The following is a 27,863-nucleotide window of genomic DNA, read 5'->3' as shown; positions in this document are numbered from 1 at the left end:
AGACAAATAGTGATGCAGTCAATCTCTCCTCTACTTTGAGGATTGATGTCATTGATGTCATTGATGTTCGCTCTCAGTGTACATTTAGGGCCAGCAGTGCTGCTCTGGGCCAACAGTAACTTGCTTATGTCCCTCTTTGTGGCACTTGACCATGTGACTGGGCAGTTTTCCAGGAGTGACAACTAGGGCCTGTAGGACTTGTTTTGTTGATAGCCATGTCAAGAAACCAGAACAGTACTTTATTAGACAGAACTTGGGTTCCCCAGCTTAGCTACCGTTGCATCAACATGTTTTGACCATGACTGTTAGCAATCCAGGGTTAAACCAAGCAGTTTAGTCTCCTCAACTTGCTCTATTTACACATTATTCATTACAAGATTTGGTTGAGGTTTAGGGTTTAATGAATGGTTTGTCCCAAATACAATACTTTTTGAAATATTTAGTACTAGCTTATTACTTGCCACCCATTCTAGAACTGTCTGCAGCTCTTTGTTTAGCTTTGCAGTGATTGCACTTTCTACGATAACCAACGTGTATGTTGAGTCATCAGCATACATAGACACAGGCTTTACACATGAGAATATCCATCTAGTATATGAATTCAATGTATGTGGAGTTTTGGAGATGGGTTTCTGTCATTTTACAGCACAAGAGAATTACCAAAAAAAAGTGTAACTGTCGTACAACAATTTAGGATTCAATAACACTGCCATGATGCCTTAACGATTTAAATAAACAATTATACCTATTGTAAAAATGTGAGCTTTGAGTTACTCAAGGTTATCAAGTGAATAACTAGTGAAAATTGTACAATACTAAATGACCTCAAATGTCTTTATTCCTTCTAAAACAAAGAAAGTAGACAACTGGAATATGCATAATCCTTACACTCATAAATGGTTAATTATTACAAGGCTGGCATTCAGTACATCGCAGGACAAACTAGACTTTCCTTATTCTCCACAATCTTAGGACAGAAGCACAATACAAATCTCCAAACACTGTCTTGACTACCTATTCATAATGCTTATCATACACATACATGTACATACTGAGTCCTGACAGAAATTCCAGACACTTGCATCCATAATAAATAGGAGCAGGGGTTAAATTGGGCCGTCGCATTCTATGAGAGAAAAGAAAATCCCTCTCAAAGTGCTTTCAAAAATGCAGTGGAGAAAAACATGCATGCCAAGTCATTGTGGCCTACAACATTCTTAATGTAGTCGCTGGAAAACACAAATTTGAAATCAGTTTTGATGGCCACTGTTTAAAGAGGAGGATCACAGAGCGTTCTAATTTTACTCAACGTATTTCTCAAATCCCCAAAATTTGTGAACGGCACCATTTTAGAACCAGAGTTTTTAGCAGTGGCATGGTTTATGCCTGTTGACACTTGCCAATGGTGTTGAATGCATAGGAAAGACCAGGGCTAAACGTACCATGGGGCAGGTGGTATTCACAGTACATGATCATTGAATGAGTGCCAGTGGGACATTCAAATCATCAATATGTTGCTAACTAGCAACAAGATAATGTTTAGAGTTTGTGATCTAGCTAATGATTAGCCCAATGGGGTGAATGCAGATGGGTAACCCTCAGTCTATTTATTTATAGCTGCTATGCTACAACAGGGGAAACTATATCTTAGATGTCAGTATCATTTCATTTCAATAGGCTGTCCTTTTAAAAGTCACCCGAACTGAACTTCTCACAGTCACCCCCCCCTCAAAATGGTAGGTTCTTCCAACCTGTAGTATGCTGTAATATGTACTTTTGTCATCAACCAGCCATGTGGCAGCTGGAGAAATTTTCCATTGAACAGCGGTGTATTTTGCCTACACCCTATGGTAAATATGGGCTTGTGATCCCTGGACGTGTGTACTTAGCATCCGTTTTGGGTCTTGTCCTGTGCATACTCTTCAGCACACCTGAGTGCCTCAGTGAGGTTGGCCCCACTCCCTGTGCCCTTTGCCACAGTGGCAGAGCCACCTGCGTTCCCTCCCAGGCGGGCACACACTGTCAGGGCCCAGTCACTGGCAGAGAGAGCACTAAAGCCCTATGGAGAGACAAAGATCAGGAGTGAGTGTTGATGTGATGGAGAGAGAGAACAAAGAGTGTGTGAATATACACATGTATTTGGACAGTGAAGCTACATGTTTTAATTTGGTTCTATACTGCAGCATTTTTGGATGAGATCAAATGTTTCATATAAGGTGACAGTAAAAAATAAAAATATTATTCGAGATTATTTTCATAAGGTGCATTCAGAAAGTATTCAGACCCCTTGACATTTTCCACATTTTGTCATGTTACAGCCTCATTCTATGACAAACAAATCTATTGCCCCACTATACCTCAAATTATGATTACATTTTGGCAGTTTTTTTTTTGCATAATAAGCATAGTATTTTGAAGACAGCTCGCGTTCGTGTGATTCAAGTTCAAATGATGAGAAATGCCTTCCTCAGTTGGATTCGCCCCCCTCTAGGCCACAATTTAAGTATTTTCTTCCCAGGTGTAATGCAGGGCATTATCGCTGGGATATGAGGTTCCACCAGGACCTGAGTCTATGTTAACAGTGCAAAGTTTTAGAAATGTGTCCCTATGCTCAATTTATCCCATAATCAAGGTAAGTTGTGCCGAGAGACCACTTTTTTTGGACAACTATGTTTTCAAAACTGTTATGTTCACATGAATTCTGATTGTTTTCAGGGATGAACAACATCCTGAAATATTTGTAGATTTCTATGTTAGAAAGAATAGTATATTTCCTTTGATATAGTGATCTTGAATGTAAATAATGTCTCAACATACCCCACTCTCACCTACAATGCATTTGGAAAAGTATTCAGACCCCTTGACTTTTCCACATTTTGTTACGCTACAGCCCTGTTCTAAAATGGATTAAACTATTTATTTTCCTCATCAATCTAAACACAATGCCCCATAAAGATAAAGCAAAAACAGTTTGTTTCTTTATTTTAGCAAAAATAAATAAATACCTTATTTACATAAGTATTCAGACCCTTTGCTTGGAGACTTGAAATTGTGCCTAGGGGCATCCTGTTTCCATTGATCCTCCTTGAGATGTTTATACAACTAGATTGGAGTTCAGTTCACCTGTGGTAAATTCAATTGATTGGACATGATTTGGAAAGGCACACACCTGTCTATATAAGGTCCCACAGTTGACGATGTGTGTCAGCAAAAACCAAGCCATGAGGTTGAAGGAATTGTCCGTAGAGCTCCGAGACAGGATTGTGTCGAGGCACAGATCTGGGGAAGAGTACCAAAACATTCCTGCAGCATTGAAGGCCCCCAAGAACACACTGGCCTCCATCATTTTTAAATGGAAGAAGTTTGGAACCACCAAGACTCTTCCGAGAGCTGGCCGCCCGGTCAATCTGAGCAATCGGGGGAGAAGGGCCTTGGTCAAGGATGTGACCAAGAACCCGATGGTGACTTTGACAGAGCTCCAGAGTTCCTCTGTGGCGATGGGAGAATCTTCCAGAAGGACAACCATCTCTGCAGCACTCTACCAATCAGGTCTTTATGGTAGAGTGGCCATACGGAAGCCACTCCTCAGTAAAAAGCACATGACTGCCCGCTTGGAGTTTGCCAAAAGGCACCTAAAGGGCTCTCAGACCATGAGAAACAAGATTCTCTGGTCTGATGAAACCAAGATTGAACTCTTTGGCCTGAATTCAAAGCGTCACGTATGGAAGAAACCTGGCACCATCCCTACGGTGAAGCATGGTGGTGGCAGCATAATGCTGTGGGATGTTTTTTAGCGGCAGGGACTGGGAGACTAGTCAGTCTCAAGGGAAAGATGAACAGAGCAAAGTACAGAGATCCTTGATGAAAACCTGCCCCAGATCACTCAGAAGCTCAGCCTGGGGCGAAGGTTCACCTTCCAACAGGACAATGACCCTAAGCACACAGCCAAGACAACGCAGTAGTGGCTTCGGGACAAGTCTCTGAATGTCCTTGAGTCGCCTAGCCAGAGCTAGGACTTGAATCCGATCGAACGTCTCTGGAGAGACCTGAAAATAGCTGTGAAGCAATGCTCCCCATCCAACCTGACAGAGCTAGAGAGGATCTCCGGAGAAGAATCTGACAAACTCGCCAAATACAGGTGTGCCACGTTTGTAACGTCATACCCAAGAAGACTCAAGGCTGTATTCGCTGCCAAAGGTGCTTCAACAAAGTACCGAGTAAAGGGTCTGAATACTTATGAAATGTAATTTCATTAAAAATCCTACAATGTGATTTTCTGGATTTTTTTTCTCATTTTGTCTGTCATAGTTGAAGTGTACCCATGATGAAAATTACAGGCCTCTCTCATCTTTTTAAGTGGGGGAACTTGCACAATTGGTGGCTGACTAAATACTTTTTGCCCCACTGTATATTGATTAGCCATTAGATCAATTACCCACAAAGCAATCATTTTGACTATATTAGCCCATAGAGCTACAAGGATGCACTTTCATGCTAGAGTTAGGACCTCATATTACAGCTTATAGAGACACCAACTGATGTACAAAACAGTCTTAAAACAATCTACTTTGGTTTAGATAAAATAATCATGAAACCTATAAAACAAATCAATTTGACTTTGTTGAAATTCAGCTTTTTGGACCAAACTTGCTTACTACTTTTCCCATGTGTTTTCTTCCTTCACAGACTCCATGAAATAATATAATAATAATATATAATAATAATGACCTCTCCCTAAATATTTGGTCACACTATTAATTTTGTGTATGGTTTCCTAGAAACAAGGGGTTGTTCAACTAACCCTTTGGCACAACTTACCCCACTCTCCCCTATCTTTTTTTTACCATTAAGAAATGAAAGCACTTTATGTATTTAGTCCCCCCCACCCTTGACCTATTGAAAGAAAATGCCATATCAGTAAATACAGTGATGTAAGAGCTAGACCCTATACCTTGGGCACTTGGCACGCACACAGGACCTTCCCTGATGGCTGCTGGTGGGAGAGTAGCATGATCAGGGTCCCTGGGGCTCTGTCACTGTATTGGTTCACTGTCTTCATCAGCACCTACAATGAGAGCAATGGGATCAACTACATCGAGGCTCAGTTTCCCAGAGCCTTAGTAACAGTAAGTTCATCATTAGATCCCACTTTAAGTACATCATTAGAATCTAAGGTGTTTCCAAAAAAACAATGGTTGCATTGAAAGTGATTGATAAAATACAGTAACTCACTCGCTGTGAATACTGATGCATTAGTTTTGTATGGGGCAAAATGATCTAATTGTCGATGTTAAACAACTACTGAGCCTCATCAGAAATTCAGATGAAAAACATACTGATATAGAGTCTGTGTCCACAGTGTCCACTACAATATTCTTGTTGCTATTCTTTATGAATAGTGATTGGGCTTTCACAGCAGCCTGAAAATGGAACAAAAGTAAGTAAGAAAGAGAAAGTAGTTAAAAGTACAATAGTATAATGTTTTATCATGCAGTATTTATCATGCATTAACTATTGTGATTGTTTTATAATGCTGTTGTGACTCATGTGTCTTCCTGCATACAAAAAGTTTGATCATGTTCATGTATTTTTACTTGTCACATGAAATAGTTATTGTGGGGGATATAACACGTTTGAAAGGACAATGGGATTGTGTGCTTGTGATACCTCTTTGGTCTCCAGTTTTCTTATGCTTGTGTTGGTTGTCCTCTGTAGACCTTTGAGTCGAGTTTGAAGCTCCCTCCGCTTCCACTGTGGTATGGGAGTGCAATCCACTGCCTGGGACAAAACACAAATAAGGCCTAAGCATTTGTGTCATATTCGCATTTAATTCTAACTATTTAAAGTAATGTGGTAGCTTGGGACTATAAGGTGATATCTGCAAAAAGATGATTCTGAGTAAATTACCTTTAAAGTTTCGAACCATCATTGGTTTGAATGGTGTAAGGAGTTTTTATCTTGTATTCTTTTGAACTTAACAACATGAATTGGGGTATTTAGAGTACTATATAGGTGGAGAACATTGAACAGAACAAGGCTATGTCAATAACTAAAATTAAAAAAAATGCAGGTCCCATGTTCTCAGCTATTCAAACACTTAGGCAATAATTTAATACTGTCTGAAATTGCCCTTTGGAGCATTTTCAATATGGTCTGTCTAATGACCATCAGTTAGGTCAGTAGGGAGGGAGTGGAAAAGCATACATACATCTGTCAGTATGCCCACTTCTTTGGCCAGCCGGTTGGCATCTGCGAGGGAGGGGCTGGCGACCGTTGCAAGACGTGCTGACAAAGACTCCACTTCCTGGGTCAGGACCTGACCCGCCTCTCGAGCCTGTGAACCAACAAAACAACGATAAATATCAGAATGAATCTCGTTGAAAGCTACTTGTGATTCTGTAAAACTCAACTTGGGCTACGTCCCAATTATCTCTCCTTCCTCCAAAGTGTGCACTTATTCACTCCCCTTCACTAATTTGAAAGGAAAGAACTGGTTTAAGAAATATTGTGGAAACTCCCACAAGCCCATGCCTCCAACAATCCGATGCATATTTGATCATGGAGTGTTTTTTAAAAGATCAGTGATACATGACGTCCTAAATAGGAAAATGTACAAAATTAATACTGAATCAGCAACACAAAGTCTTGAGCGAGGGACTAACTGGTGTTGTAAAACATGAGAATATTTGGGATAAAGTGACGTGATTATATAGTCCGCTACTATGCACCTCTGGCATATTCACAATAAGTCACGACCTATTTAGTTTTATGCCTTCTTGCTTTTATATAACACACCTCTCTGGCGTCGTCTCCAGTGACTGCCACGATACGGCTGATCCCTTTAACCATCTGCCTCTCGGAAATTATAACCAAATCCCCGATCTCCCCGGTCGTCAGTAAATGCCTGAAAAAGAGAAAAACGCTTGGTCTCGTAGCCCTTTAGAAACAGCCAATGAACATATAATATTTAGCATTGTTCACAACTATAGGAATTCTCAAATCTACTCCTCCAAATATATGAACCGTTTCTAACCTTAACCCACGATAAAACGTATACATTCTACTGTCTCTTCTCATTTTGGCTCTTTTACAGTATATTGAACCATTTGCCACAGCCTCACATGCCGAAAGGTGAGACAGTGCATATTGTCATTTCGTAATATCTTATGGTAAATAACAAGTAATGTTAAGTCCTACATTTAAAAATGCCTTTTGAATCTATCATAGAGAGGGAGAAAGAGTGATTGAGTGAGAGAGACAGACAGACAACTTACGTCCCACAGCAGAGCTCCACTGACGTCCATCTGTCCGTCTGAGAATCGTACAGGTCTGCTACGGGAACTGCCACGGACACCACTCTCACCGGATCAGGGTACACCTAGGAAGAATTACAGAGGATTCGGGAATCCTCCAATGCCAATACACTATTATGCAGAATATCTTGCACTTACAAATTGCAACCATTGGGTTGACACTTATACCTTGTTAATGTATTATGTTGCTAAGAGAATTGAACACTTTACAAAACACAGTTATTATCAACATTATTCCTTTTAATCTGGGTAGGAGCGTTCCCGAATCAACACACAGTTACCTCATCCACAGTCCTTAGACCTGGGATGTCTTTAGCCCGGGCCAGGGGAACCTCTTCTATGTACACCACATTATTCTCTGTGATAATGTTGTGGATGCTCCTCTCAATCTCCTGGAGCTGGGGAATACTCAATGAGCCCTACAGAGTGAACACCAAAAATCAATGATTATTATTACATCTATACAAAAGTGAGTTTTTTTGATTATCTACTGGACTTTGGCAATGCATATAACTTCACATTATTCATTACTCTAAGGGCGTAGTCACATGAAATTTGTTACCCTGGTGCTGTTCTCTGGTGCGTTTGGAAGAATTCCACAGAATACGTTTGGGTTTCACAATGTATTTTATTTTTTATGTATCAGAATGTTTTTTGGAATTCTGGGACTGTCGGCATTAAAACCCTACTAGCTTAAACATGGAGACCAATTTACAATAATTTTTACTTTCTCTTATGATTTCCTTGAATCAACAGTATTGTTGAAATGTCGGGACCATTATGCATATAGTGAAGGATGTAAGAGCAGCAGGACAACAGCAAACAATCAATTAAATTAAAATACTTAATTGGCTTGGTTATTGTTTTTTTTTTGTGTTTTTATAAAACAACATTTAAGTCATCCATGTTTATAAAAATAGGCTACAGGGGCCTTATATATTCAATATATTATTATTATTACAGTGTTATTATACAACGTGTGGGTCTAATCCTAGATAATAATTGGTTAAAACCGCATTCCAGCCGGTGTCTATCCCACAAGTTACCACAGGCTAAATCTATGATGAAATGCCTATTTACTCTGTTCCATCTGACTACACAAAGCACTGTCTCATCAACTCAGCCAGGCAATGTACAGTATATACTAGATCTACAGTGCCTTCGGAAAGTATTCAGACCCGTTGACCTTTTCCACATTTTGTTAGGTTACAGCCTTATTCTAAAATTTATTAAATTGTTGTTTTTTTCAGCAATCTACACACAACCCCATAATGACAAAGCAAAAACAGGATTTTATAGTTTGTTTCAGATTTTTTTTAAATAAAAAACTAAAATATCACACTTACATAAGTATTCAGATCCTTTACTCAGTACTTTGTTGAAGCACCTTTGGCAGCAATTACAGCCTCAAGTCTTTTTGGGTCTGATGCTACAAGCTTGGTACACTTGTATTTGGGGAGATTCTCCCATTCTTCATCGCAGATCCTCTCAAGCTCTGTCAGGTTGCATGGGGAAAGTTGCTGCACCATGTTTTCAGGTCTCTCAAGAGATCGATCAGGTTCATGTCTGGGCTCTGGCTGGGCCAAGGACATTCAGAGACTTGTCACGAAGCCACTCCTGGAGCTCTGTCAGAGTGACCATCGGGATCTTGGTCACCTCCCTGACCAAGGCCATTCTCCCCCGATTGCTCAGTTTGGCCGGGTGGCCAGCTCTAGGAAGAGTCTTGATGGTTCCAAACTTCTCCTATTTAAGAATGATGGAGGCCACTGTGTTCTTAAGGGACCTTAAATGCTACAGACATTTTTTCATACCCTTCCCCAGATCTGTGCCTTGACACAATCCTGTCTTGGAGCTTTACGGACAATTCCTTTGACCTCGTGGCTTGGTTTTTGCTCTGACATGCACAGTCAACTGTGGGACCTCATAGACAGGTGTGTGCCTTTCCAAATCATGTCCAATCAATTGATTTTACCACAGGTGGACTCCAATCAAGTTGTTGAAACATCTCAAGGATGATCAATGGAAACAAGATGCACCTGAGCTCAATTTAGAGTGTCATAGCAAAGCTTCTGAATTCTTATGTAAAAAGGTATTTCTACTTTTGATATATAATACATTTGCTAAAATATCTAAAAACTTGTTTTCGCTTTGTCATTATGGGGTATTGTGCGTAGATTGCTGAGGATTTAAAAAATATATACATTTTAGAATAAGGCTGAAACGTAACAAAATTTTGAAAGAGTCAAGGGATCTGAACACTTTCCAAAGGCACTGTACTGTACAAAGCATCTAGACATTATCTCCTATTTTATTTAGAATAACATTCGGTTTTCAACAAGGGAGATTAGTAATAATCTGCCTCTCCGACATTTGCAACATCGTTTCAATATTGAAATTCGATCTCTAGCTGTCCTATGGTAATGAACGTGTCAGGAGTCGGGACGAGACAGACCTGCTGGCAGCTTTTCTCAGCCAGTCGAAATCATAAATCAGCATAGTTTTTATGGATATACTGTATACAAAGAAATGTCAATAAAAAACACGAGATGCAGATATTTTACTGTCATTCCAATTTCAGTTCGAAGTGATTGTGTTAGCTATGTAGTTGGCTATCTCTTCTGAACAGTGGCCTGGCAAGAGTGTAAATGTTCTACAGGTAAAATTGCACATCATTGTTATGGATGTATTCCTCCCCCGAAAAAAAATAACTAGAAAACAGCTTAAACATAAGAAGATGCAGCTACTTTGCTATTATTCTGGCACCATTGTGTTAGCCAAAGTAGGCTAGCTAGCATGAAAGGGATAAGAATGTTGCCAGCCATCATGGCAACAGAACATTTAGAACAAACAACTGGGTCAAGTCCATAGTTTTAGAACAAAAAGACTTAATGACTGGGTCGCGTCTCTGGCAACCGAATCAATAGAACGAACGACCAGCTGGCTTGGGTAGCAACCCTAGATTTGTGTTGGGACTATATCTCGTGGAAGGATGAAATAGTAACAATAAATCAAAATAAAGTTATTGAAAATGTATATAATTGAATTGTTGGACAACGACAGATGATGAAATTCTTGGATCATACTGTATACCTTGACGCTGAAGTCAAAGCGTAGGCGGTCTGCAGCGACATGACTGCCTCTTTGCTCCACAGAAGAACCCAGCAGCTGACGGAGGGCGAAGTTGAGGACGTGTGTGGCGGTGTGCTTGACCATGCAGGCTAGTCTCTGTGGCTGGATGTGAATAAACATTAATTTTCTTATTAGCAAATTAAATTATGACATGTAATATGCCATATAACATAAACATATTTATGACAAAGTATACGTCACAAACATCCCACTGGGCACAGACTTCAGTTCAACGTCTAGTTTTGATGTGAATTCAACGTGAAATCAACCAAAAATGTCCCCTTGTCATTGGATTTAGGTTAAAAGTTGGGTGAAAAAAATACAAAATTCCCATACGTTTATGACTTTGTAAATCCAATCAGTTTCCCACGTTGAATCAACATCCTCACATTGTATTTTTTGGTTGAAATGATGTGGAAAACAACGTTGATTCAACCAGTTTTTGCCCCAATAGCTTTAAAGAGCACATCTCATAAATAGCTTTAAAGAGCACATCTCACAAATAGCTTTAAAGAGCACATCTCACAAATAGCTTTAAAGAGCACATCTCACAAATAACACACACATCCACAGTTAATTTGTTGCAGAAGCCTAATGAATAAATATTTATTTTATAAGCTATACTGCGTTTGTCTATGGCATGTGTCAAACACATTCCTCAAAGGGCCGAGTGTATGCGGGTTTTCGCTCCTCCCTTGTACTAGATTTATGAATTAAGGTCACTAATTAGTAAGGAACTCCCCACACATGGTTGTCTAGGGCTTAATTGAAAGGAAGAAACAAAAAAACAGTAAACATAAGGTCCATTGTGTACGCTAAGAGTCAACCTGTAGAAAATGCTATACCTCATCCAGGTAGAGCTGGACCTGGTCCCCTTTTCTCAGTACCTCAGCAGCGGTGACCTGATGAACCACATATCCCCCAGCAAGCTGCACAGCCTCAACAGGGTACAGGACATCCTGAGGGAACACACACACCATCCCAACTAGGCTAGTAAATATACTATGAATGGAATGATTCAATGAATGTAGTTTCAATAGCTTAGTAAAAATGTTGCTGAGGGATAGGACATTCATATGCAGGAAAGTTGACATCAGAAACATTCAATGTATGGACCCCACATTTTCAGGTACATCCCTAACAAGCAGCTCACAGACACACATTGTGACACAGTGTACTTAAACATGGTGTCCTAAAAAAGGTGTAGCTCATGCTGACCGGCAGTCCATCTCTGATGAAGTAGCCCTGGTCATGGGACTGCCCCCCTTGCTCTGCATAGAAACAGGTCCGGTCAAGCACCACACCACACCTCTGGCCCCCGGCCACCTCCGAGACAAGAGTCTGTCCACAGTACAGGGCCTGCACGGTAGCATGGCAGGGCTGGAACACTGGAGAAAAGACACAGGGCTCCTTTCAGAGAGAATAAATTGGACAGCAATTTGACCTGAATATAATATATTGACTGAAGATTATCCTTTGGAGTGCTGTCTAACTCATTCTCTAAGGATTTTACTAGCGAGGATCCAGCACCCAACCGTTTTAGACTAATTACTGTAATTGTGAGTGAGCATGTTGTATATAATCTCGAGAACTCATCTATACCATATTTGCCATCCTGTGCCAAGCTGTAGTGGTACTTGGGGGAGTCGTCTGTGTGGGGAACTTCTCCACTCTGCAGCTGGGCTAGGCTGTGCAGATCCAGATGGACCAGCGTATCCCCAACAGAGGTCTGCACCTGACACCTAAGCTGGTGGTGGGGAGAGGAGAGACAGCCACGGAATGGGGTGGATCATTTTCAGTAAAAAGATACTGAAAAGATACTTATCTGCAAATGTTGCGGAAAAAGCTGGACGGCCTCATTTAGTTTAAATAGTTTAAAACCATAAATCATTTTTTATTAAGAATTAATTCAAGCTTTTAATGTAAAATGTAGTACTCATTAAATAATTCAGTGTTCAGTAAAGGAACAAAATAATGTATGATAAAAATCATAAAAGTGTAATGTTTGAAGCAACTGTCCAGTGAAAATCTCACATTCAACTCATACCCAAATATTGTTTTTGACTCGTCCTATGTGTGGCCAAAGCATAAATTAGAGAAAAGACACAAGAACTCCACCTCAAAGGTGAATCTCAAACAGGCCGTTTCAAAAATGCTTGCAATATCCTCATAGCACATGAAGTCATGTTGGCTCATGAATCAGCGGTCTCCTCACATGAATATTTTTTAATGACCGTTATACGCCCACCATACTGTTGTTGGGGTATGTCCCCGCCATTCAAACACAGAAATACTTCATTACCAATTTTTGTAAGGGAAACTATTTCACTCAGGGTAATTAATTACATGTGATATTTCATAGAAATCTGGAAACATTGGACATTTACTTTTTAGTATTTTGCTATGCAGCTTCATTAAACTAGATTAGACTAGCAATACTGGCTTCATGTATAGAAAAGGAGAGGAAAAGCACTGACTGTAGTTACATTTTCATTTTCAATGGCCAACACATCAAGGGCCCGTTGGTCAACACTCAAGCCCTGCTCCTCCAGCATTAGTACAATGAGATCCAGAGGAAAGCCCAGATTACGATGCAGAGACCAGGCCACAGGCACTAGGAGATAAGCACACACACACACACACACACACACACACACACACACACACACACACACACACACACACACACACACACACACACACACAAAGGATTGACTACTGAAATAAATTGGCCCAAAAATGTATACCACAAATACCCTATTACAAACCATACCCTATCCCAGTACTGTATCCTAGTACTGAAGCTGACCTGGGAATAGAGTGTCATTGTTCTCCAATCGCTGGAGTGTCCTGTCAATCACTCTGCGCCCCTGCTTCAGAGAGGACAGGAATTGGGCCTCGTTTTCATTGATTATATCCATGATCTGAAGAATAAATCAAATAGATCTTAGTAGTTTATCACTATACCTTCCTTGCCCCTCATCTGAGAAAGTGTGTCAAGTGAATGGCTGTGTACGAAATGTCCGGAAGTTTGTATATGCAAGACTTTATTTTATTTGCAAGAACTTTACTTCCTGGTGTATAACCGTCATTAAACGTGTTGTTGATGTTATTTCTCTCATTTCATGGTAATTAACTTACCCTATCTGACTCTTTATGCAGTTCGGGATAAGCATCACCCTGTAGAAAAGATGTGGATGATAGAGGATCAAGACCATGATGACAAAGGTCACAAGTCTGATATCACAGCCCAACTCACCAGGATGTGGGCAACTGTGGGTACCAGGCTTGCCAGCGCTCCCTCAGGGGCCTGCAGTACCTCAGTGCTGAACCTCACAGCTCGCCGGAGGATACGGCGCAAAACCAATCTGCAGCAGGCACACACAGACGCACGCACAAACACAATAATTGAAAGAGAATGAAAATTACAATTGTCAGATGTGTTCAGACCTCCCACAGTCTATTTTGTAGATTCAGCTATATGTCTCAATCCCAAACAAATTTGACCATTTCAATCTTCTTTCTCAATCTTTGGGATTGAGATATGTTAATTTTAGATTGAAATATTACTCTCGGAAAAAGTAAGTCCTGCTCCTCCCCTGACTTATCCTAAATATGTGTATTTTACATTGGTCATTTGTCCGAATTTTGACATCAGAAACAGCCTTTAGAGAATTTTATTTAGAGACTGTTTTATTCACACCTATTCCCAACTTAACCCGCCGAAACAATGCGCTGTAGGACGTTGGTACACAGCCAGGCACTGACGTGTCTCTCTCTCTCTCAACACACTGAATGAATGACAAATGGATGAATGGGCAATAATTGTTCACCTTACTTCACAATGGAATTTAAATTAGGCCAAACTGAATGATAATTAGGGTGAAGAGGTTGATTTAAATTACAAAGACAATACTGTAATGATGAGTTTGTGTTATGCCTATTCATCAGCGTTGGCGCTCATGTTTAAGGCAAATAATTTGACGGTGCCTTATGGGTTGATATCATTCTCTTTGAAGTTTTACTTTGTAAAAATACGCTGCTATGGGAATGTTTTATTTTACTTTATTTATGACTTTATTTATATTTACTATTTACTATAATTATTCAAACTTATTGTAAGGGAAAACAAAAACACGCTATGTGTTGCAGTAGGCCTTTCAGAATAAGGCAAAACATATCCTTGACTATCTGAGTTGATGAGCGAAGGAAAGCAAACGATGCCAGCCCACTGAATGACAAACGGATGAATGGGTAATAACTGCGCACATTACTCCAAGGTCAAATTTAAAATAGTCCTAATTGAATGATAAGGAGGGTTACATAGTTGAGTTAATTTAGAACAACAATAGTGTAATGATGAGTTTGTATTATGTCTATTTATCAGTGTTGGCGCTCATGTTAAAATGTCCCCGTGCACCTTGTGGGTTGATACCATTCTCTTTTACATTTGATTAACTAGAAATCTATTGTGAATCACATTTATTGTAAGGGAAATGATAACATGCTACGTGTTGCAGCAGGCCTTCAGAATAATGCTAAACATATCCTTGACTCTAACCAAGTTGATGAGTGAGGGAAAATAAATGATGCCACTCAGCCTGCCCACCGAAACTACAGAAACTATACCGAAACTCATTTAACACATGATAACAGTAAGCCTATAGACAAGATTCAATTGACAATAGTCTGATGAGTGACAATACTATCAGTTGTCAAATTGTACATGAAGAGATAGGCACATCTTGTGATTGACAGACGCATGGCAAGGAGCATCACTTTATCAAATCCTCCATCAGTCACATGCAGGTAAAACATTTTGATTTATATAAGAAAGAGCATATTCTGCAGTTTCTACTGGCCTGTTCGGATCAGGTTACTGTGGACCACAATCCTACAGAGACATCTCTCTGGGGGAGAGATCAAGAGAAATCAAGAGACATGGAGGTGGGTTTTTTAAATTTTTACCTCATACCCATTGTAAATCTTAAGGCAGCAGACAAAATTCCTTTGTCCTCTCAGTGTGGAGGAATGGAATGTATGATGGGCCTATGGAGAAATAACCTCAGAACAGTCACATGCAATAAATGGACTTTGGGACAATATGTTTCGTCAGCCAAAATGTTGGTAATGACGATAGATGGAATATGAAAATGAATGTCATTTTTGTTATGTTATTAAAAGTTAAATGACGACGTTATAACGAAAACATTGTAACTTGAAGAGTTTTCATAATATGTACCTGATGTTTGCGTACTGTACGTTGTGTGGAAAATGTCCATTTCAAAGAGAATGTTTTTTTAAAGATGAAATGTGAAGTTAGTTGTCTAAATTGGATCTGAGTCAAATTCAGACCTTGACTCGTAACTAGTGATGCCCCAGAGAATTTGCCATAAAGACGGAAACGCCACTTTCTGACCTGAGGGTATAAAACATGTGAGTTAAGAATTTACATATCAAACTAGGTAACCACGCACTGCAGCCAAGGTCCGAGTAGTCGCAACCCCAAAACGCAACACGAGGTTGAAGAAGACAAAAGAAACTCAACAAAAAAAATCAATGCTACGGTTGAGTAACTGTATCTGTATCTAAGGTGAATTCAAGCAGGACCACCCAGTTATTCTCTCCAATGAATCGTGTGCCTACACTGCTTTCATTCCCACGCTGGAACCATCGACACGGCTGATCGTCCTCAGAAGACCCTCTTACAGAACAAGCGCGAGGAAACAGACCATTAAGAGAAAGGACACTGACATCGTGTGGACAATCAGAGACTTACACCCGGTAACAACAGAAGTGTCGCCATCAAAGGAGAAGTCGGAACTCGGTCCACGAGGAGATAATTACATCATTATATTCTGACCCATAAGAGCTGCAGTTCGGGGCAAGGTGTTAGGGGTAAAGTAAACATAGTTTACAAATGTATCCAAGTGTGCTTTTCTCTCATGCACTCTCTCTTTCTATATTCACATTTTGTGTGTCATATTGTGTTGGCCCGCTAGGGACCTATTTCATTATACTAAGTTCTAATCAATAGCCTAGACTGTGTGTTTGTATATCTTATTTTATCAGTTTAGCTTGTTGGTAAATAAATAATCATCTCAATTGGTGTGGTAAGGACTCATTTAGTGGGACTCGGGTTTGTGCAGATTCCTGGATTATGCGACGTTCAGGATGAGACTGTAGAGGAAATCGATTAATTAGCGATTGTTGTAAAATCGATATTGATATTCTTTGAGTTAATTTGGGAAATGGAAACTCAATAAATACAAACTTTCCCATGGTGCCCCAGGTTACTGAGTTAATGATGACCTGATTAAAGTGGCTGTTCCACTGGATGTCAGAAGGTGAATTCACCAATTTGTAAGTCGCTCTGGATAAGAGCGTCTGCTAAATGACTTAAATGTTAAATGTAAATGTTAAAATTAATTTAATCACGTAATTATAAACAGTTAATCATTCGATGAACAGCAAGTCGTCACAATCAATACAACGTCACAACACTAGTAACATAACAAACTTAAAATATGATATTCGGTTGTTGTTTTTTTCTAAATACATTTTCTTATTTTACACAATGTTTCTTTTAATCTGCCAAAATGAAATTATAAAAGGACTTATTTGTGATGGACTTGAACTAGTGGTTTTTAGTTTTAACTTATAGCCTAGAGTAAATTAAACAAGGGAAAATGCTATTTTGTTCTTTGAAATAATTGTTTTTTAGTATTCTAATGTTACCTAAGGCCTTTATAAACACAACCAAGTGTATATTATTCCAATAGCATATTTCTCACTCAAACTTTGTAGAATTACACAAAACATATCCTTGACTCTATCTAAACAAATAACAGTTGTTATATTTTTTACATGGATATATTCCCATGAATATTTATTCATGCTTCACAACTGTTTATGCTCTATTTATCACCCGTTGGTGCTTATATTTGGGCACCTTGCGGGTTGATATGCATCTGATGTTAAAGGGGACGCCGGGGATGCCTAGTAACACTCAACCTTCTCTAGCGGGTACTTATAGGCTCAAAGGCCAGGCTGTTCTAGTGTTAACTACCGTTCTTTTTAAATACCTTTAGGTGTTATCATTCCCTTCCTCAATGAAGTGGAAATGCTGAGTAAATCTGGCATTTTTCAGATTGCCTGTTGTGCATGAGCCATAATCGGAGCATGGTGCAGCAAGAGACTAACAGCAGTTTGACTCACTCGGCCCCAGACATGCCCGGGTAGACTCCGTCAGCAATGCAGACAGACAGGGTGCGCACGTGGTCAGCAACAACGCGGTATGCCATGTCCACTTTGCCCACATCCGCCTCTCCAGTCCTCCCTCTATACTCAGGGCAATTGGAGCGCTAGATGGATTTAGATGATAACTAAATGAGAAAAAGAAACAAACCAAACTACAAAACAGACAAATCATTTGGCACTAATACTCTCCTGTAAGAAAGATATAGACGTCAGTGAACATTCATTTAATCCCGTGGGAGCAACAGAGCCATAGCAGTTCATTGTGAAATTAATTATGACACATAATTTGGACAATCAGATACAAATTGAGCAACTTTCTTTTCTCTTTACCTATGGAGGAAAGGTTTAGTTCATTATCTTTCTTGACAAAAATGTAATCTTGATTAATTCTCAGCTAAGATCCTTCTTATCTTTGAAATGTATTCTATACTGAACAAAAATATAAACACAACATGTAAAGTGTTGGTCCAATGTTTCATGAACTGAAATAAAATATCTCAGAAGTGTCCATATGCACAAAAAGCTTATTTCTCTCAAATTTGGTGCACAAATGTATGTATATCCCTGTTAGTGAGCTTTGCCAAGGTAAATCCATCCACCTGACAAGTGTGGCATATCAAGAAGCTGATTAAACAGCATGATCATTACACATGTGCACCTTGTGCTGGGGACAAAAAAGTCCACTCTAAAATGTGCAGTTTTGTCACAGAACACAATGCCACAGATGTTTTGAGGGAGCATGCAATTGGTATGCTGTTGGCATGCTGACTGCAGAAATGTCCACCAGAGCTGTTGCCATATAATTGATTGATCATTTCTCTACCATAAGTCGCCATCAATGTCATTTTAGAGAATTTGGCAGTACTTCCAACTGGCCTCACAACCGCAGATCACGTGTAACCACGCCAGCCCAGGACCTCCACATCTGGCTTCTGCACCAGGTGAAGCTAGTGGTTGAGTGAATGCCAAGTGCGTGCAAAGCTGTCATCAAGGCAAAAGGTGGCTACTTTGAAGAATATCAAATATCAAATATATTTTGATTTGTTTAACACTTTTTTGGTTACTACATGATTCCATATGTGTTATTTCATAGTTGTGATGTCTTCACTATTATTCTACATTGTATAAAATAGTCAAAATAAGGAAAAACCCTGGAACGAGTAGGTGTGTCCAAACTTTTGACTGGTAATATATAATAATTTCTAGACAGATAGAACTCAATTTATATCTACAGATGGCGTTAAATCAGGTTTCCTGGATATTTCCTGCAGGGGTCGATTCTGGGTCCTGTACTTTTTACATTAACAATATCAACTTTGTCTGCAAATAATTGTAACCTGCACTTGTATGCCGATGGTACTGTTGTGTATGCTATTGTCCCCCACGGTTGGTCTGAAATACAGTCTGCCTTCATTGTATTACAGAAAAACTTTATTAACCAGAATTAGTACTGAATGCAAGTAAAACTATGTATATGTTTTTCTCTAGAGCACATAAAAACATGTCTGATGATTTAAGCATATGTACTTTGGATGGTGTCCATATTGATCGTGTCCGTGCTTACAAATATCTGAGCATCTGGATAGAGGAAAAGCTGTCTTTTAAAAAGCATATTACTGAGTTAGTTAAGAAGCTGAGAATAAAAATGAGATTCTTCTATAAAAATAGGTCCTGCCTCTCGGGGGGAAAAAAAATGCAGAAAGCAGATTATTCATTTGACGTTCTTATCGGTCCTAGACTATGGCGACATAATCTATATGTACGCCACTTCATTAAAGCCGTTAGATGCAGTGTATCATAGCGCACTGCGCTTTAGCACGCCCTACAATTTCAGTACTCATCACTGCATTCTCTACCAGAAAGTTGGAAAGGCCCTCTTTGATGTCAAGTAGGTTAATACATTGCTATGTTTTAATTTTTAAAGAACTTTTACAAAAAGTCCCACTGTACCTAACATCGTTACTAAACTTTAGACATACAAGTTACCACATCCGGTCTCAGGGATGGTTAACTCTGGAAGTTCCTTTGGTCTAAACTGAGTTAGGTAAATCAGCTTTTAGTTGTTTCCTTGCACCTTATCTGTGGAACAATCTTCTAAATGTTCTTACATTTTATGTTATGGTGCCTTTGGGGGCAATTCACAAAGCTGATTCAGGATCTTACTACTCATGAATGTGTTCGTTTTTTTTGGCCGTGTTTTTCTTTCTGCTTGCATTTTGTATTTAGATTTTGATGTGTGTATTTTCTATAATTTCTGGAATTCAGGACTCGTCTGTAAAAGAGACCTTGATCTCAGTATGACTTCCAGATCAAATAAAGGTTAAATAAAATATGTCTGCTTCTCTTCCTTCACATGCATTTTGTTTAATTTCTTAAATGTTTTTCTTCAATCCTCTATCTTACTGTACCTAATTATCTGTAAAACAAACTAAACTTACCTGTTGTATAGCAGACAGCAGAGGGGTAAAGAGGTCAGTGTCGTAGTTGGAGCGTTGTCCTTGGAGAACGGTCACCAGTCGCTCCAGACCCATGCCAGTGTCCACGCTGAACTGGGGGAGTGACCGTAAGCTGTGATCTGCCTCTCTGGAACAGGCAAACGCAAGGAGTCAGACATAGGCTTGTAAACACAGACACACAATCCACCCTAGTAATTTGATTCAGTCATGGAAAAAGTATAACAGTCCACAGTAGAGTGAACTCCAGATGGAATATATTTTCATCACATAATAATGTAAAGATGCTATCGTCTTGCTAACATCCTCTGCCAAGGTTAGAGTGCATGAGCATTAGCAGAAATGGTTCCTAACTAGCTAGCTGTGTGTGCCAAAAGTGCTTGTGTTTGTTTATCTTTGATACATGAGACCTTGGCTGAAATAAAAACGAAATGAGTTCGCAAGTGGGCTTGTCCGAATACCCAAACTTGCATTCTAAATAGTACTTCGATTGGGTATGCAAAAACATAAAGTTTTATACTATGTTACATTACAAAAATGTATTATGTTTTAAATGCCAGGAAGTCAAACTAATTTAAGCTTTTCATTTAGTATAAATTCACTGTACACTATATATATTCAGTAATGAGGATGAGTTGTACCAAAATGTACACACGGTGGGAAACAACGCAGTTGTGCATTAGATGATGCATTCCTATGAATCTAGAATGTTGATATTTGTTGCTTACTGCAAAGTTTTGATTCTAAACAGCATGTTCTAAATAGTATTTAATATGGTTAATTAAAAACCAAACTATTAGCCCCTGGTAGTAGGTATAGCACCTGTTGTATTGCATGAAGACCAGGTTCCAAATCTCGACCACATCAGGACTGTCTGCATTGACCAGCGAGGCTGCGTTACGGCCCCCAATGTGGTCATAGTGGATCTCTGTGCAGGGGCCACAGGGGCCAATCTCCCCCATTTCCCAAAAGTTGTCCTTCATCCCAAATGGCAGGAGATGATCAGAGGGCACTCTACAAACAAAAACATCAACCGAAAAAGAGAATGGCAAAGGATCAAAACACAAGTGAGTCAGGAAGTTGTTATTACTTCGGAGAGGAAACTATGGCTTTCATACCCCATGCTTAGCCAGATGTGGCGCGTTTCCTCATCTGCTGGCAAACCAGAGGTGGCATCACCGGCAAAGTATGAGACGTAGAGGCGTTCTGGAGGAATCCTGTATTCCTCTGTGAGTAGACGCCAAGCCATGATGCACGCTTCCTCCTGCACAGAGACACTTTTAAACCTGCCTTTTAAACTGCTATGGCATCATAGATCACAGCTACATGTATGTCACACACCTTGAAGTAATCGCCAAAGGACCAGTTTCCTAACATCTCAAAGAAGGTGTGGTGGTAGACATCTCGACCAACATCTTCCAGGTCATTGTGTTTACCCCCAGCCCGGACACACTTCTGACTATTCACCACCCGCCGGTATGTGGCCATTTCACTGCGTGGGTCTGCTGCTCCAAGGAAAATAGGCTTGAACTAAGTGAAGAGGAGAAGAGAGGCATCATTCCAACTCAGAGCCAGGGAAGTTGAAGCACCCCAAAAAAGCTATGAAGGCATTTGATGCATGGCCTAAGGTATGGTATGTATACACATCTTTTCACTTTTATGCAAAAAAAAATCAACTGACAGTCAACAAGACACAAATCTGCATTTGACTGGAATTGCCTTTCAATAGCTAGCTAGTAGGCCTATGTATTGTCTACACTCGCTCAATGCTGTTGTTCACGCGGGACTGTACACCCATAGAGCAACAGAACTGTCAGAGGTGTCAAATCTCCAGTGTCATGCATGAGGCTAGCTTTCTTCGCTATAGCCCCTTGCCAATAATCAAATTAGTGTCTACTGTATTCAATAATATAGCTAATACTTCATGTGAAAACCGACCGATGATTGTTCAATTTACCTGGTTCATGCCTGCGTTGACAAACAGGAGACTCGGGTCTCCGCGCGGACGAACAGGGGAGGATGGCACAATTATGTGTTGGTAGAGTTCATGAAAAAAATCTGTGAACATACGCCGCACACGATTAGACGAAAAGTCTGTTTGAACCTGAGAATATGACCGTGATAAATATCCTCTGACGCTTGAAAGTGATGTTAAATTATTGTTTATCACTGCTCTGTACCAATGTGTCAAGCGTCTCATGTGCGCCGCCATGTTGGCAGCTCTTCTTCTTCGGTGGAGTTTAACGGCGGTTGGCATCAAATGTTAATGGGGCATTACCGCCACCAGCTGGACGGGCTGTTGAACGAGAATATACCAAACATTGCCGAAAAAAGGGGGAAACGATATCATATAAAATACAAAAATAGACAGACGCATCAACAAGCAAAACCCACCCCCCTCATTCAGTCACAGTCCAATCCAATTTCTCTGACTCTTTCCTGTGCTTTACAGTTGATGACTATTGCAATAAATGACACAAATCCCACCCTTTTAACATTTAATGTATCATGATCCCTTAGTTGGTGTGAAACCTTCACTACTTATGAAATGCTTGTAATTATACTTCAGTATTCCATAGTAACATCTGACAATATCTAAAGACACTGAAGCAGTCTGGCTTTAGATCGGGGCACAGCACCACAACTGCATCAGTGGCAAACGACATCATTAATGGACTTGATAAAAAGCAACATTGTGCTACTCTGTTTGTGGATTTATCAAAGGCCTTTGATTCAGTTGACCATGAATTGTTACTAGCTAGACTCAGAAACATTGGTCTCAGTGAAGGGGCAGTAAATTGGTTTAGGAACTATCTTTCTGACAGAACACAATGTGTTTCTTGGCCTAAGCAAGTCTGTTCTTATTATTTGTGTCCTCTAGTAGTGGTTTCTTTGCAGCAATTCGACCATGAAGGCCTGATTCACGCAGTCTCCTCTGAACAGTTGATGTTGAGACGTGTCTGTTACTTTAACTCTGTGAAACATTTATTTGTGCTGCAATCTGAGGCTGGTACTGTAACTCGAATGAATGTATCCTCTTAAGCAGATGTCTCTGGGTCTTCCTTTCCTGTGGTGGTCCTCATTAGAGCTAGTTTCATCATAGCGCTTGATGGTTTTTGCGACTGCACTCGAAGAAATGCTCTTGAAATTCCTTTGGATTGACTGACCTTCATGTCTTAATGATGGACTGTCATTTGTCTTTTCTTATTTGAGCTGTTCTTGCCATAATATGGACTTGGTCTTTTACCAAATAGGGCTATCTTCTGTATACCTTGTCACAACACAACTGATTGTCTTAAACGCATTATGAAGAAATGAAATTCCACAAATGAACTTTTAACAAGGCACACCTTAATTGAAATGCATTCCAGGAGACTATCTCATGAAGCTAGTTGAGAGGATGCCAATAGTGTGCAAAGCTGTCATCAAGGCAAAGGGTGGCTACTTTGAAGAATCTCAAATATAAAATATATTTTGATTTAACATTTCTTTGGTTACTACATGATTCCATGTGTTATTTCATAGCTTTGATGTTTTCACTATTATTCAATAATGTAGAAAATAGTAAAAAATAAAGAAAAACTGTTGAAAAGGTAGGTGTGTCCAAACGTTTGACTGGTACTGTAGTTCTGTTCAGAACAAAACGATTAGAAAATAATTTTGGTTCCAACCCCTGATGAAGAAACATGCTCCAGATGGAAAGGATGAATGGATGAAGGATGAAGGATGAAGCAGTATGAAGTGCAGCTTGCACGTGCCTATCAAGTCGAATGGGTGTTAGTAACTCAGTTCTTGGGATCGGAGAATCATGGTCGCTTGGATCTCAGTATCAACCAAATCAGCCTTCACACGGATTTTGACAAAAATAAAAACTTGGAACACGGTGCTGCTGATAAACACTTGCTGTCGTAAAACAAAACAAACTTAAAACTTGTAAAAAATAACATTGCTCAAAAGACTGTATAATTCACTTTTCGATCAGGGGTTATCTGGGTTGTGGGGTTTTGACTAAATAGTATACAGTTTGTCAGAATTGACCAGAATTGACTCCACATCGCTCTCCATGAGGAGAGCCTCACACCTACGATTTCTAGAATGTGAATACATTCTGACCGTTCCAATTGGTCCCAGAAACTGATGGGTTGGGCCAGAGCCAGTTTGTTAGAGACAATCCAAACGCTTAGGAATTTGTGTTTGTCAGTTTAAAGTCACACAAATAACTTCTAGGGTGGCAGATTCTGAAGAAATGTACTGTACAGTGTGTAGCGATCGATAGAGCAGCAATTCAGGGCGTGTCGTCGGGCAAGATTAGGAGAATATACGCAGCAGGTTAGGATAATTCATGTAGAAGGTTAGGATAATTAGGTTACGATTAGGAAAAAGTGTTTGTGTTAGCTAAAATACAAACATTTCCACTTCTGACATCAATTTGATATAAGCTTTATTCTATCTAGGCATGACAGTGATGAGGTCATCTCTACTGGCTTGTAATGGTATCTGGCGCTGTTTGTCACGAACCGCTAGAACAGGGGTTCCCAATTTTTTTTGGCACACAACCCCACATTGATATAAGAACTTTATCATGACCCCACCATGTGAAAAAAAGAATGTAATCAACAGCCAACATTTCCTTTTTTGTTTGAGGCTATAGCAGTCTATTACAAATCAGTCTGACAATATTTTTGACAATATTTCGTCGTCCTAACGTAGTCTACACTGCTTTCTGCCCAGCAGCTAGCTAACGTCCACTAGCACTGTAGAAACTATTACACTCAACGACTCGATTAGTGTAGTGTTAGCTAGCTACATAGTTGTCTTTGCTGTCTTCGTATCCAAGGTAATTGTGTAGTTTAGAGTGTGTAGACTTAGAGTGATTAGAGTGATTATCTTAATTTACCGAGGTTAGCTAGCCAGCTATTTGTCGTCCTAACGTAGGAGTCACTGAGCTAGCTAGTTAGCCAACGTCTTCCGAATTGAACTTCAACAACCCGGTCAACATTCTCGCTCCACAGGTAGTATCACATTTTCATTTCACTTCATTACAGTACAACGGTTTGATTTGTTTGATCGTAGCTAGCTAGCTACATAGCCGTCTTTGTATCTAAGACAATTGTGTAGTCTGGAGCGATTTTCTAGGTTAGCTAGCCAGCTATTGTCTTTCTTTTAACGTAACGTTCCTTAATCAACACTGCTAGCTGGCCAGCTAGCCCCGAATAGCAGCACTGTAGAAACTATTACACTCGATAGAACGACTTGATTAGTGTAGTGTCAACAACGTAGCCACTGCCAGCTAGCCTACTCCAGCAGTACTGTATCATTTCAATCATTTTAGTCAATAAGATTCTTGACGTAAGTTTAACGTTCTGAACATTCGATAAGTGTAGTCCACTTGTCATTTCTCCTTTGCATTAGCGTAGCCTCTTCTGTAGCCTGTCAACTATGTGTCTATCTATCCCTGTTCTCTCCTCTCTGCACAGACCATACAAACGCTCCACACCGCGTGGCCGCTGCCACCCTAATCTGGTGGTCCCAGCGCGCACGACCCACGTGGAGTTCCAGGTCTCCGGTAGCCTCTGGAACTGCCGATTGCGGCCAACAAGGCAGAGTTCATCTCAGCCTATGCCTCCTCCAGTCCTCGACTTCTTGGCACTGACGGAAACATGGATCACCACAGACAACACTGCTACTCCTAATGCTTCTCAGTCCGCCCACGTGTTCTCGCACACCCCGAGAGCTTCTGGTCAGCGGGGTGGTGGCACCGGGATCCTCATCTCTCCCAAGTGGTCAACCCATCTGTCTATCGCCTCCTTTGAATTCCATGCTGTCACAGTTACCAGCCCTTTCAAGCTTAACATCCTTATCATTTATCGCCCTCCAGGTTATCGGAGAGTTCATCAATGAGCTTGATGCCTTGATAAGCTCCTTTCCTTCTCACAGTTGACTTTAACCTCCCCACGTCTACCTTTGACTCATTCCTCTCTGCCTCCATTTCCACTCCTCTCCTCTTTTGACCTCTACATGATTCACCTTCCCCCTACTCACAAGGCAGGCAATACGCTCAACCTCATCTTTACTAGATGCTGTTCTTCCACTCATTGCAACTCCCCTCCAAGTCTCCGACCACTACCTTGTAACTCGTTCATCCAACACTTCCCACACTGCCCCTAGGATGTATGTCCAAACTTCGTTCTCCCCGCTACTCTCTCCTCTTCCATCCTATCATCTCTTCCCTCTGATACCTTCTCCAAATCTCCTGATTCTGCCTCCTCAACCCTCCTCTCTTCCCTTTCTGCAACTCTCTATGTCCCCTATTCCAGGCCGGCTCGGTCCTCCCTCCCGCTCCGTGGCTCCGACTCATTGAAGCTCACAGAACAGTGCTCCAGATGGAAATGGAGGAAAATCGGATGCGGACCTGGCATCCTTTCACTCCCTCCTCTCTACATTTTCCTCCTCTGTCTCTGCTGCTAAAGCCACTTTCTTCCACTCTAAATTCCAAGCATCTGCCTCTAACCCTAGGAAGCTCTTTGCCACCTTCTCCTCCCTCCTGAATCCTCCTCCCCCTCCCCCCCTCCTCCCTCTGCAGATGACTTCGTCAACCATTTTGAAAAGAATCATGATCCTCGTTTGCTAAGTCAAACGACACCGCTGGTTCTGCTCACACTGCCCTACCCTGTGCTCTGACCTCTTTCTCTCTCTCCAGATGAAATCTTTTGACGGCCGGCCGCCCAACAACCTGCCCGCTTGACCCTATCCCCTCCTCTCTTCTCCAGACCATTTCCGGAGACCTTCTCCCTTACCTCACCTCGATCATCAACTCATCCCTGACCGCTGGCTACGTCCCTTCCGTCTTCAAAACAAAGTTGCACCCCTTCTAAAAAACCTACAACGATCCCTCCGATGTCAACAACTACAGACCAGTATAATTCTTTCTTTTTCTCCAAAACTCTTGAACGTGGTTATCTGGCCAGTATGTCTCTCAGAATGACCTTCTTGATCCAAATCAGTCAGGTTTCAAGACTAGTCATTCAACTGAGTTTGTCTGTATCACGGAATTGCACTGCTAAAGCTAACTCTCTCTCCTCTGCTCTCATCCTTCTAGACCTATCGGCTGCCTTCGACACTGTGAACCATCAGATCCTCCTCTCCACCCTCTCCGAGTTGGGCATCTAGAATGTGCTTGGATTACATTACCTGACAGGTCGTTCCTACCAGGTGGCGTGGCGAGAATCTGTCTGATGCGGTTGGTGTCCCCCAGGGCTCTGTTCAGTTTATTCTCGCTATACACCAAGTCACTTGGCTCTGTCATAACCTCACATGGTCTCTCCTATCATTTAAAGTGCAGACACACAATTAATCTTCTCCTTTCCCCCTTCTGATGACCAGGTGGCAGATCTCTGCATGTCTGGCAGACATAAGTGTGGATGACGGATCACCACAGCTGTCGGCAAGACGGAGCTGCTCTTCCTCCCAGGGAAGGAGTTCCATGATCTCGCCATCACGGTTGACAACTCCATTGTTTCCTCCTCCCAGAGCGCTAAGAACCTTGGCGTGATCCTGGACAACACCCTGTCGTTCTCAACTAACATCAAGGCGGTGGCCCGTTAGGTTCATGCTCTACAACATCCGCAGAACGCCCCTGCCTCACACAGGAAGCGGCGCAGGTCCTAATCCAGGCACTTGTCATCTCCCGTCTGGATTAAAAGCTGTT

General features: G+C 40.8%; 1 protein-coding gene across 3 annotated transcripts; it reads right to left on the bottom strand.

Annotated features, from left to right (window-relative positions):
• Window positions 1-820: 820 nt before the first annotated feature.
• Window positions 821-22,380, bottom strand: aars2 (alanyl-tRNA synthetase 2, mitochondrial (putative)). Of its 3 annotated transcripts, XM_064965385.1 has the most exons (23): window positions 22,336-22,371; window positions 22,113-22,213; window positions 21,497-21,685; window positions 21,274-21,419; window positions 20,978-21,169; window positions 20,141-20,285; window positions 17,661-17,806; window positions 13,702-13,810; window positions 13,584-13,622; window positions 13,252-13,366; window positions 12,920-13,056; window positions 12,045-12,189; window positions 11,661-11,830; window positions 11,288-11,401; window positions 10,404-10,544; window positions 7,595-7,732; window positions 7,275-7,378; window positions 6,796-6,904; window positions 6,209-6,334; window positions 5,668-5,778; window positions 5,337-5,420; window positions 4,952-5,065; window positions 821-2,059 (listed from the first exon to the last, which is right to left on the bottom strand). In XM_064965385.1, exons 2-23 carry the CDS (start codon window positions 22,119-22,121, stop codon window positions 1,886-1,888), a joined length of 2,757 nt encoding a protein of 918 aa, XP_064821457.1. In that variant the 5' UTR covers window positions 22,122-22,213; window positions 22,336-22,371; the 3' UTR covers window positions 821-1,885. The 3 variants fall into 3 exon arrangements, with proteins under 3 accessions (XP_064821457.1, XP_064821455.1, XP_064821456.1); XM_064965383.1 differs by having other exon boundaries at window positions 22,113-22,380; XM_064965384.1 differs by having other exon boundaries at window positions 12,929-13,056; window positions 22,113-22,380.
• Window positions 22,381-27,863: the final 5,483 nt, after the last annotated feature.

Source organism: Oncorhynchus masou, chromosome 5 (genome assembly GCF_036934945.1).
Source record: "Oncorhynchus masou masou isolate Uvic2021 chromosome 5, UVic_Omas_1.1, whole genome shotgun sequence".
Lineage (NCBI taxonomy): Eukaryota > Metazoa > Chordata > Actinopteri > Salmoniformes > Salmonidae > Oncorhynchus > Oncorhynchus masou.
This window is presented reverse-complemented; position numbering and strand designations above follow the sequence as displayed.